The sequence below is a fragment of the Cataglyphis hispanica genome, chromosome 26 (genome assembly GCF_021464435.1).
Source record: "Cataglyphis hispanica isolate Lineage 1 chromosome 26, ULB_Chis1_1.0, whole genome shotgun sequence".
In the NCBI taxonomy this organism is placed as follows: Eukaryota; Metazoa; Arthropoda; class Insecta; order Hymenoptera; family Formicidae; genus Cataglyphis; species Cataglyphis hispanica.
Window position 1 is genome coordinate 1,425,041 of NC_065979.1, and position 13,339 is coordinate 1,438,379.

Below are 13,339 nucleotides of genomic sequence, written 5' to 3' on the forward strand. Positions count from 1 at the left end.
TTCGCCCTTTCATCTGTATGCCTCGCGTACGCCCCCCCCGTCACCGATTTTCCATGAGTAAGTTATTTATTGATTTCAAAAGGGACATACTTTCTTAATAATACGCGCGACGACGATCCCCGATTTTTTTTTTGCCGACCAAGAGCTTGCGAGCACCAACGAGACATCCCCTGACATCGTCCGGTACACGCGTCGCGGTATGTAATTTCGTATAACGGCGTTCGCGGATCGAATCCGTGCCTTCACGTATACACGCGGTTATTACGCGAAATGTAGCCGAATATCTCTTGGATAAAAATGTTGAAATTGTGCGTAAAATGATAGATGAAAGAAATACGCTTATGTACACACATCATGTATTGCGCTGCTTTGAGCGAAACAGGAAATTGGATCGTGGAAACTGGATTAGATTGTCTGACATGTTCCCCGATAATTTAAACCGTCTTTGAGTCCTTATAAGGATGAGTATGAATGAGCACCTATACGCTTCTTTTGTGTCCATGCGTGTTCTTAGATGTTATTGAAGCTAGTATTACACTTCTTCATACTATGACACGTTAAACATGAGAATGTTTTATCTTTCACCTTGTTTGCAGATGTTTTAAAATCGAGATATCAATATTTTTTGAGATATAATAAATAAGATTTGCTGCGAATCAGGGGATACTAGCGAGTAATAAAATTATATTTTTCAAATAACTTATCATGCATCTTGTACTTGTCATATACTGATAATTTCTTTGTTGAAAACAATCTCATTTTTCTTTCTACTTAGTAATGATAATGTATGCTCTTATCTCATTTATTACGGGAATATTGAAAAAGATATAACAAAAAAAAAAAATATAATTATTGATTATAAAATGTAATAAAATGTATAATTTTGTAATTCATATTTCTATGAAACACTAGTAATCAGGATTGGCCAAAAATTGGTTTTTTTTTCATTTTAAACAAAAAATCTTTATTTTTTTGTTTAAAACAATGTTTTTTATTTTGTGTTTTTAAGTAACAAAAAAACATGTTTTAAATTAAAAAAGCATGTTTTAAACAAGCAAAAAAACCACTTGATAACTTTGATCTGTGTAAATATTTAAATTTTTGCTAGCTTAAACTGTAAATGTAAATAACATTGCCAAAATATAAAAAAAGTAGTTTAAAATTCTTTGAAACAGTGTCCACTGTTTTAAACAAGTTTTAATCAGACAGTTTTAAACACATTGTTTAAAACATGCCAACTCTGCTATAAATACTTATATATATATATATATATATAGTATATGTGTGTATGTATATACATTTTCATGTGTATTGATTAAATATCTATTTGTTTGATTTACAGATGTTAATATTGTCTTCCTAGAGCCACTGGTAATGCAAATATTCTTCCTTGATCTGAAGTCTGCAAGATGGTTTTCGTCATTCAGTTCCAATTTTAGCTGAGAATAATATAGAAATGTGAGCAGTGACTGCATATTCACAAATGGCACAGAGCATTCAATTTTACATCATTTATGAATAAGTATGAAATGCAATTGTTATTAGTAATTTAACTTGCATTTTAATAAAAATTATAGCAATGTAAATATATGATATTGAAAAGATTATCATATATATGTAAAATAATGAACACTCTTCTTTAATATATTAATAATTTTTCTAAAGTAAGTGCAACATGCTAAATAAAAAGTATTTAATAATTCAGAAAAATATTCTGATTTGATTGCATTTAAATAAATATAAATATTGTTAATGTACTAATAATACAATTACAATACGCAAATGAATTTTCTTGTTGTAGAGCGAAACGAAATCGGTACAGCTTGATGGTAATGCGGGGATGTGGATCTGCTTCGACCCAACAGAAAGCCGAGTAGGCTGGGGTACTTCCATTTCGTTTGTTGTGCTTCTATACTGGACCTCCATTACTATCGATGCTAGTTTAACGAATGCAGCCGCATCCAATGTCCCACATAGTACCGTTACGTCTGACGTATCGCTACCATCGTCGGCACACCATGATAACGACGAATGCAGGAATGTGACCACTGACAATAGAGAGGGTACATTTGACAATTCATCGCTTACAATTAACCCAAAGTATGAGTTTTGTTTTATGACGACCATTTTACTGGCGAAATATCGCTCTCATGTCTGTGCAGGTACTGGACTGTCAGTGGTCAGCCATGGATCCGGTTATCCTCATTCGCCGATAGTGCCTCCATCTTTTCTGTACGGAGCTCTTACCTGCCAACCCTATCAAGGAATTTATGTCAACCACATCTACTTTCAACTTGCAAATGCCTTCTTCCTATTGTCACACCTTGCACCAAGCGGCATACATGGTGTACTTTATTTAAGGTGCACTCTACTTGTGGGTTGTGCCTTTCTTGCTTTGTGGGGCTGGACAATAGCTTGCTGGCTGGATGCTGCTCTCTGGAATGCTCTCTTTGTTACCATCAACTTCGTCCATGTATGCACGCTTCTTTACAAGCTCAGGCCTATCAAGTTTACAAGGGAAATTGAAGAGGTAAGAGAAGAGCAGTAGAAGACGATGATTTGAGGAGTAATGTGTCAATATCTGATTTTAAAAATTATATTAGATTCTTTTAAGGTCCAGAAGTATTTAGGCTCAATTTTTTTTATTTTTAATAAGCTATCTTGGTTTCTTTTAGAGACATTAGAGGAATGAATTTATAGAGTATTATGTATATTTTATAATTCTCATAAACTTATAGATAATTTGCATGTGTATTCATTGCTTTTTATTTATAGATATTCTATATCTTATATGATATTGATATAGTATATTTATTATATTAATAATTTACAATTCTGATATAGGAGGGATTATATATAAAATAATAATTCATATTTCGAAATATAACATTTAGTATTAAGTATGTGGAAACATTCTCTTTTATATTTTTTGGAATTATTATTGATAATATAACTAGATATACTAGATAATTTATAACTAGATATTAGGAATTTGGAAAATAGTTAGCAATACACATCTTTGACTTGCTCTTTTTCTGGCTGCAGCATTTGTACTATACACACTGATTTCTTATTTATTTTTGCACTATTATTACAAATCCATTATTACAAGTGATATATTTATTTTGCACCTGTCAAAATTAAGTTGTGTGTTGAAATGAAATCTAGTGGCTGAGATCAACTACTATCAATTTTGTTTTAGATATGATAGAATTTTTAGACAATAACCAAACATCAATAACAACTTTGAAGTTTAAAACAATCAGGATTAATCAAAATTTTTCACAATCATCTTCTTTCATATAGGTATACATTGCAGTGTTCCAGCCATTAAGGGTTTCTCGTCATCAATTCAGAAAAGTATTAAATTGTATGAAGGTCATTCGCCAGTTGAAATATCAAGAAGTTTATGCACAAGAAAAAGTGACCAAAGTTGATTCTTTATCATTGGTGCTGTCGGGAAAGTAAGAACGCATCTTATTTAAATCCTTTAGATTTATTGTTATAAAAATTCTATATATTTAGTTATTACAAATATATTTTTATTCTCATTGTTTAGACTAGTTGTTTCACAAAGTGGAAGAGCATTGCATATTGTCTTCCCACATCAGTTCCTGGATTCTCCAGAATGGTTTGGTGTTTCAACAGACGAATATTTCCAGGTAAATTTGTTATCAAGCATATTTGTTATCATGCAATTTATTATCAACATGTGTTTTTATATTTGCAAAATCTTTTACTACACAGTTAGCACTTTTTAATAGATTTATCAAATATTTTTGATAAACTTTGATATATATATATACACTTAAAATAAACATTTATATTTATTTAGGTATCAATAACAGCTATGGAAGAATCAAGAATATTATTATGGCATAGGGACAAACTAAAATTAAGCATAATTAGCGATCAATTCCTGCAGGCAGTGTTTGATCACATTTTGGGAAGAGATGTAGTTAAGAAATTGATGCAGGTACAGTTTTATTATTGTATATTAAATTAAAATATTGAGTTTAATTTGTATATAGAATTATTTAAAAAGTCATAAAAAGATCAAATTTTATGCTTTGTAATTAAAAAAAGTAATAAAATTGTTAAGAAGATTTGTTAATAAAAAAAAATATATGCAAATGAACGGCTACATTTGCTTGCAATAGGTCAGTGAAACAATGGCTGCTAGCAATCATCAGCAGCAAAATGGACAGATAATTGGTTTGGGTGGAATCGAGCCTTAGAAAATGATGCTGATACAAAACTTTTTGTTGTAAAAAGACTGGTGACAGTCAAGGCATTACTGCTCTCATTAGTCGTCAACTCCAAGGTATGTATTTTTATTTACGATTTTTATTCTTATTCTTAATTTTAAACCAAATTCAACCAAACATGTGTATGATAAATTGTTTTCCCTTTTGTATTACTTTGAACTTTGTTTTTATAAATATTTTTAAAAATATATTGTGACACTATAGTTTTTCTTAAGTAAAAAAACTATCTTGTATATTCTTTATTAGTTTTTATCAGCAATCTATCTTTTTTCTATAATTAGCAAAATGCACATTTTCTACAAGACTCAGGCATGTGCATGTCTTATGTGGATTCAGTGTTTTAATTTATTTTTAATATGATTTCTATAATATATATAATTCTTTTCAATATATATATATATATATATATTTATTTATTTTTTTAATTTTTATTATGTTGCTAAGATTTTCATCAATCAATATAGTAACTATTTACACATAAAATTATATTGATTCAAATTCAATAAATACAAAATAATTAACAAAAAAATCATTAATTAAAAAAGACAGCTATTTTTATTTTTGGTTTATGTTTAGATCTTTATAAAATACTATCATATTTGTTTCAAAGTGATACAATCTTTTGTCATTGAGTTGAGACATAGTAATGACTAATACGTGTTGTAGATTTTTGTATTTAGTTATATGCACTTTTATTATAATTTTGCATCAACTTTGATTTTGCTTTGGAAATAGAAGAGAGAATGCCGCTCCTGTACACGAGCCAAGAAGTATTGAATAATACTTTACACCATACAAACCCTCTACGTATATCATCTTATATACTCCCTTCACATCCTATGTCATACAATGCTCAGACTTCACTGTAATATCCTTTTACACCAATTGTGCAATCTCGCACAAAATCCTATGTGCTGTACATGTTATGTTCCTGCAATGGATGCGTGTACATTATACAAATGTCAAAGAGTAACATCATTTATTGTTCTTCCTGGGTATTGCATTAAAAGGTGAGTTTTCTATACTTCCAAAAATTATTGCCCATAATAAATCCAAATATATGAAAAGCAATGTTTATAAACGGGGTTATATTAAGCACAATGATATTTTTAAAAGTATATTTAATCTTGAAAATCAATAATAGCAATATTGAAAAAGTAGAACAAACTATATTAAGATACTTAGATTCTCTTGCATGCTGTATCTTTTAGTTTCTATGTATTTGCTTCGACGAAAAAATATCATAAAGATTTGTTTGTTTTTATCTACATAATATTGATTGTAGAAAGTAATGTACAATTTATATTTCTTTATGATAAGGAAATATAAATCATGTAATATGTATATCTCAAACAAATCTTTTTTTAAATTTGAATTTTACATTATGTTGAAAGATATATTATAATATTATTTAAAAAAAATTATTGTTATTTTACAGCGGCAGGAGATCCAAATGCTTGGAGATTGGGAAGAATTGAAGAGACTGATCATGAAACACCTGTTTAATGGAAGGATTGTTAAATCGATGTCATCCTCGACAGTCAATATAAAGTAACACCGGTGTTTTTACATAATACGATTACACAACAAGCTGATATTCATTGTGACTAAAAAAATGGCATGTTGAAATTGTGCGTAAAACAATTGAAGATTCTCTTGCCAATTAATAATTTTCCCAATGACTAGTCAACTGTATGCGATAATAAGAGGAAATTCCATCGTTTTGTAGCATATAATGAATTCCAATCTAGTTTATAAACCAACTAACAATAAGTTTATGCTTCCAGTATATTTGTTGGGTATGCTTGAGCATATTTAATTTAAGAGAATGGGGCTGTATTTATAATTTACTTTAGTCAAATCGATATGTATTCTGTGATGGATGAATAATGGATTAAGACTTTACAAGTATGCAGGTGTGTTTATGAAATGAGGGTGACATGTTTACGCAGTGGCGTAACTTGTGTCAATGTGAGGTCTGTGATGTCACGGAGGGATTTGATAGAAGTCAGGGAGGCCTAAAGAAACTTCTTTCCCATACCCAGAAATAGTGCCTTTTTACTTACACTTCCTTTCTTAATGTTTCCATGGAGAAAATATGTACAATATTATAATATGCGCGACATATAACATATATATGAATTATAATATATTTATCCAATGTATCTAGTAGAATTGTCCAAATATCGCTGTATTACATGTTTGAAGGTCCATGTTGTGATACTGTTAAAAATCCGGTGTTCACATGAGTGAAAGAAGCACACGAAGTTACGCCATCATTAATACATTGGATATTAAAGTGCGATGTGTAAAGAACATTGTTGCGAAATTTACATCGCTACATTGCTGCTAGAGATGCCGAATTGCGTGCAACTTTCGATATTTAACGGAAAAATTATTACAAGTTACTATACAGAGTAACATTGTGATCATAAATATAGTGCGTTCATTCAGACGTTGATTATTATTGTTGTATTTGCTTGCGAATGATATGTATAATGATTATTCTATATTATTTTTCCTGAATTAGTGAAAGTAAATATTTGAATATTTAAAATGTGTATTGCGAGCGTAAAACGAATTGAAGATAATTATTTAAAAGAAAAAGTCAATAACTTACGATCGAGAAAAATAGAAATACAGTAATCAAGGAAAATAATCTTAAAACGAAAATCTCGAGTTTAACGATTAAAATTTCAATAGTCAAATATATAATATTTGACTATATATAATAGTCTTAGACTTTATAGTCTTAGACTTTATATAATAGTCAAATATATTTAAAGAAATAATCCTTTTGGAAACAACTTTGTTCAATCTTGGAAATATCACATTAAAACATTAGAAAGTTACTATAAACAAAACAATATTATAACCACTTGAGATTGTAATACTTTAAGAAGACTTTTTATATGTAAGATCATAATTCTGCTATATTTCGGGTATTACCGATAATTTATCGCAGATTCTCTATTATCATACACACATATACATACCAATATTTTGAACACTGGGGATATCATTTTACGTAGCAAAATATTAAAATATAGGAATGCCTTTTGATATATATAAGTATGGAATCCTGGACCATAAAATTTAATCCTTTTTGCATATATGATCTATATATAAAGAGAGACAAGTTTACATTACTTTCCATATGAATGTGTGAATTATATGTTACTGAATCTTTGTTGTTTATCGTCTCTTATTGTTGTTATGATTATTTTTGTACAGGGAATTGTTTTCTAGTATTATAGTTAAGGATATAAAAAGAATGGTTGATGAGACAGATGGAGAAAATTTAAATCACACATTGAATACAATAAGAATGAGTATAAAGTGGCAATGCGAATAAAGAAAGTTAGTTTTAGAGATAGAAGCGACATTTTATTACGTGTATTCCTGTATTCCCTATTCTTTTTGATCTTTTATATTCCTACCATATATTTAGCATCATATCAAATATACATATTATTAAGTTTCATATCATATGTATATATATATATATTATTAAGTTTCATATTTTTCTTCCATAAATTTAATTACATTTTATTTAATACTTGAATTAAGATTTTCAATATTTGTAATTAACCGCGGATACTAGGAAAAGATACTTTTTGTCAGATGTTGATCACTTGTCACCTCGAGATCTATAATAAATAATTTTACGTTCTATATTATAAATACGCAATCATTATGTACATAGATTGAATTATTAATTATATTATATTTTAAGTAATTATTTAGTACAGAGATTTTAAGATATTGAATCAATAAACAAAAATTTTTTATCAATAAACTAAAAGAAAGTAGTAGGCGCTTTTTATAATACATATTTATCGATCTTTTATATAGATTCTTCAATATTAATTTATAATATATATATATATATATGTGTGTGTGTATATTAATATAATTTTTAATAATTAATGATTAATATATGTGCTGTAAAATTAGAAAGTTTTAAAAAAGCAAGATTATATCTGGAAGAAATAATATTACCCCAGTGATAAATTTGATAAAAGATGAAACCCGAATAGAATATGAAAATCTTGATCGCATCCACTCATCGTCAATTCGGAAAATTTTGAAAATGTATGCAGATCTGATTAATTTATCTTAAAACATATAACATGTTTTACTATATACGTTTTATCATAGATAGACTCTATACTACAATATTCAAACTGAACGACATTTCTCTCGAGGAGCAAACATATCCTACGAATGCACGCAATGAAATAAAGCGTGTGAAATTGTAATAAAAAAAAGTGGCGATTACGCGTGCGCGACTTTTGCATGTATAAATAATCTTCTCAACGAATATTTTCTCTTTTTTTGTCATGAGAAAAAGACATTTGCTCAATTTTCTCGCGTTATCAAATCGATTGCATAATTGGACTTATAGACTTATAGACTTGTAGACTTCATAGAAACACTATTTTAGACTTTATAGAAACACCGTTTATTGAGAAATTTCTTATTTCGCCTTTCATTATACGAAATTACAAAATTAAGTAATTTGTGCGAAAATTTATACCAGGGGAAAGTAAATAATAGTTGATCGATCAATGGAAAAAGGAAGGGATAAGCGTAATTCTCGTCGGCTACTTCAGTCATACGCGTTTTAGATCTTGCAAAGAGATGATCTACACCGAGATTAACAATAAGTATTTCAGTCTGAATAGGATTCTTTTACTCCTTATTGGCTTGTGGCCTTATCAACAATCGAATCTTACTCGATTTCAATTTATTTTCCTGTCTAGTATTCTGATGACGAATGTTATATTTCAGGTAAGCTCTAATATAATAACTTATAATATTATCATGATGAATTATTTTGCAAAGCAATCTTTTTGACATAAAATTTAAGATCAAAATTTAGATTAACATAAAATTATATCAATTATATTATGATTGTACATAAACATATAGTTATGCTTATAGTTCAATTATGTAAGATTTAAAACGCACACAATATATAAAATTAATATTGGAATGCACACACATATTATATTTATATATGTGCATTCTATTCATTCGTGTGTATGTGTGTGTAATTGCGAGTGTATATGTGCGTTTGTGATTTTAAAAGAATAAATTTTCAATGTAAATTTGTAAATAAAATTATTATTTGCAGTGTACAATATTTGTCTCACAAAAATGTACTCCGGATCTCGCTATCAAAGTTCTATCTTCCGTATTTTCTTTGCTGTCTTTGTGGTAAAATACAACTTGTTCTATCTTAAAATCAAAATTGTAAGTTCATCAGCTTACTCGTCAGATGAAATAAACATTCTTGTCAAATAAATTTTTACGCAATGTTTTCTCTAACATTATTATTATTATTATTATTATTATTATTATTATTATTATTATTATTATTATTGCACATACAAAAAAAGAGATATAAAATTACTGAAACAGATGAAGGATATATTGGGACAACTATTGCATGTATGTAATAAGTTAAGAGAGGCAAATGAAATTGCTATTATAAACAAATATGGATGTAATGCCAAGCATTATACCGTTGCACTTACAAGTAAGAGAGATAATCTTTTTCACGTACAATCACGGTTTCTTTTTAACCTTCTATGGGCCCGCGTAACTTTCAAGTCACATACTAATATATCGATATTTTATTAAATAATTTAACTTTTTTAATTAAAAAATTTTTTTTATTTTTATTTTTTTTAATAATTTTTTTTTTTTTATATAGGTTGATAGTTATTGATTTTACATTACACAAAAAATTTTTTATAATCAAGAAAAATATTCGGCTCATAAGAGGGTTAACACAACGTAAGAGCTGTCAATATTATATTTTATTTTAGAAAATCGATTTCGACGGATTACAACAGTTTTATATTTACATAATAATCAAGTATTTTAAAATCGAATAAATGATGAAAGAGGCAAAAGTAATTAATTGCACAGTAAAATTGTTCACAGATGTGAAAGAATTAAAGTTCAAATTGTAATACATGCACAACAAAGAATTAAATTAGTAACACATGAACATGAGAGAGAGAATATCAAATAACATGTAAATCAACTTTGAAAATTTATATGGAAAAATGTATTGTAAATAACAATTCTCTTTTCTTATTTTTTTCAGTACTTGTCGTTTGCAACATATCGGCTTTTATCGTTGCATCATTTTGGTCGGATATTATCGTTATTTTATCGTCAAACGCATCTCGATCACATCATCTATTGATAGCAACGGAACATTTTATTAATCAAGAGAAATATTTTTATTTGATACTGCTGCACAACATTGCATCACTATGCATCGGAATGATTGCAATGTTAGCGATAGGAACAATGTTTATCGCGTATCTTCAGTATACTTGTGGAATGTTTAAAATTGCCAGGTATAAATGCAAGAACAGCGCTGTAAAAATTAATCATCTCATTTTTAAACAAATACTTAAACAAAACCGTTTAAATTTAATCAAAAAATATGCTATTTAATATATTTATTTTTTCTGTTAATAATCATTATAACGCAAATTATTATTAATTGAGAAAATTGGCAAAAAGAACCAACGCGCGAACTTATTATTGTTAACTTTTAATAATAAATGTATATTAAAAATTTAAATGTATATTACGTTTTTTGATCTTCTTTATATGAATAAAAATAGTATAAATCTATAAATAGTACATTGGAATTTTAAAACTTACATTAAAACAAACACAACATTTGTCAAGTTCCAAAATCGATAATCAGTAAAAAGATTCACTAGAACGTAAAGTACAAAATAGTGAACAGTATCTAAATTGCTACACGTATATCTATCGGTGATTTATAATATAGTGATTCACAAATTATTATTTATAGCTATCGTATCGAATGCGCAATGAACGTCAACATGCTACAAAATATTAATTCTAAAAAAAATATTTTGATATTAAATAATTTAATTTGCGCTGTGGACATTCATCGAAAAGCCATGAAGTTCGTATACATATCTATAATATGCGTGCGTTATATACGCATAATAATATATATTTTTTTTAAAAGATTGTCAACTCTGTTGCTATCCAATTGTCAAGCAATGATGTTTTGTTTGATAATCTTTGAAATAGGCGCCGTGAGCCTCAATTTATTTCGAGTAAGTTTTCTATTTTTGTTAAATCTACTTTTGTGTGGAACAAGCGCTTGATGGCTCTCATAAGATTAAAAATATTTAAAAATTATCTTAAAATGAATTTGTGACAATTTTAATCCTGAAAATCTTTAAATTACAATATATATATATATGTATACGATAATAATTTGAGAGCTGAAATCATATTCAGTAATCATAATCATTTTTTTTTAAATATATTTTTAAAACATATTTTTAAAATATTTTTTTAAAACATTTTTTTAAAACATTTTTTTAAAACAACTATAGAAATATGTCATTTTGCTTCCTTATAGAGGAAGCTTTGTTTTCACGAAAAATTTTTTTTTCAAATTTCAATGCTAATGTATTCAAAATGTTCTGAAACATCGAAAACTTATATTTTTAGAAAATGTCCGTATGTGTGTATATATATGTGTGTGTGTGAACAAAAAAGATGGTTTCTCTAATTCTACAAATTTTGAGATATCGAGCTAAATTTTTTAATAGAGTATTATTAAAGGTCGGTTGATATTAAATTTGGACATACTTATAATTACGATTCGTGATATTATAGAGAAAAAAGAAATAAAATTATGAGGATGCAAGTTTCTATTTTGCACAATTTTTTTTACTTGTTTTTCCTCGTGTAGAAAGTTATTTTCTTAAACTGTGTTATTGCCATTTTAGATTTGTCTTAGATTTTTCAGATTTTTTCATCATCCGAAATGGATGTCAAAGAATTGATAATGCCCTTTATATATGCAACTGTCGCTATCTTGTATATGTTTCTATCCAACTCTATCGGTCAGACCATAATAAATTACAATCATCAAGTATTTGTTACTGTGTAAGAGAAATATACCATGTAAGCAAAATAGCACGTATAAAGACTCATACTGTTGCATTAAAAAACTGTTGAGATATCTCTGCACAACAAGCATATACAAAGTTTACTGATAAAAAATCATTTTGCAATGCATCTTGAAGATCTTATCGAAAGATTTGTCGTTTATAATTCATTTTCTAGGTATAACGTTCGGTGGTATGTAGCTCCATTACATCTACAAAAAATGATACTATTCCTGTTACAAAGAAATTCAAGAAATTTTGCTTTGAACGTCGGTGGACTGTTTGTTGCATCTATAGAGTGTTTTGCTACGGTATAAGAATATAGCAGAATATATATTTAAAGTAGCATATATATATATATATATATTTTTTAAGCATATAAATAAGATTTTCTTTCGTTATAGCTCGTGAAGACATCAGTATCTTATTTTACAGTTATATATTCTACGCGATAACGAGATTGGAATTAAAAAAGCACGGTAAGAATATAGTATATATGCATATATGCATATATGCATATGTATATATGCATATATGCATATATTGTATATATGCATAAAGAAATAATATTGTTCATATATTTTTTATATATTACAGCAATAAAAATTTCTATTTTTAGAGCTACTTTTAGAGATTTTTCCATGCAAAGGAGAATATCGAGGAAGAATAATTTAGTTCAAGAGATTATTTTGCATTGTATCCTTACAATCCATCGAAATGAAATACTATGCATATAACATGTACTTCAATATGTTAGATTGTAATAAAAATATGTAATTATTTACTGACTTCAATTTTTACCTCACCTTTGAACTTTGTGAACAGATTTGATATCAAAATATTCAAAGCTGAAGGCAAAGTGTTTTTCTCGACTTAACTTATTTTATAATGCGTGTATGCATTGGAATAAAGTGTCAGTTTTTTAAAGAGAAAAGAATATCTGTGAGATTGTAGTGCACACAATTGTCCATTTATGAAAAGAGGATATATATTGACGGAATACTTTTAGCGCTATATCGATCGTGTAATCGTACACATCTCACGGAGACATTTATTGTATTGCACGTGTTCCAATCTCACGGTTGTATTTGTCTACTATTT

The 13,339-nt window shown here is 27.9% G+C and overlaps 2 protein-coding genes across 2 annotated transcripts; both read left to right on the plus strand.

The window, feature by feature from the left end:
* The first annotated feature begins 1,840 nt into the window (after positions 1–1,840).
* Positions 1,841–6,208, plus strand: LOC126858588 (blood vessel epicardial substance-like). The gene is given in 9 exon segments (XM_050609049.1): positions 1,841–2,063; positions 2,163–2,530; positions 3,307–3,464; positions 3,560–3,662; positions 3,836–3,976; positions 4,161–4,227; positions 4,230–4,265; positions 4,268–4,324; positions 5,707–6,208. Coding segments are annotated over 9 exon segments (1,221 nt in total). The 3' UTR covers positions 5,775–6,208.
* Positions 6,209–8,221: 2,013 nt separating this feature from the next.
* On the plus strand, positions 8,222–12,960 carry LOC126858590 (uncharacterized). The gene is given in 11 exon segments (XM_050609054.1): positions 8,222–9,062; positions 9,409–9,472; positions 9,475–9,527; positions 9,696–9,813; positions 10,390–10,648; positions 11,119–11,235; positions 11,302–11,392; positions 12,088–12,236; positions 12,417–12,549; positions 12,643–12,717; positions 12,858–12,960. Coding segments are annotated over 10 exon segments (1,185 nt in total). The 5' UTR covers positions 8,222–8,912; the 3' UTR covers positions 12,694–12,717; positions 12,858–12,960.
* Positions 12,961–13,339: the final 379 nt, after the last annotated feature.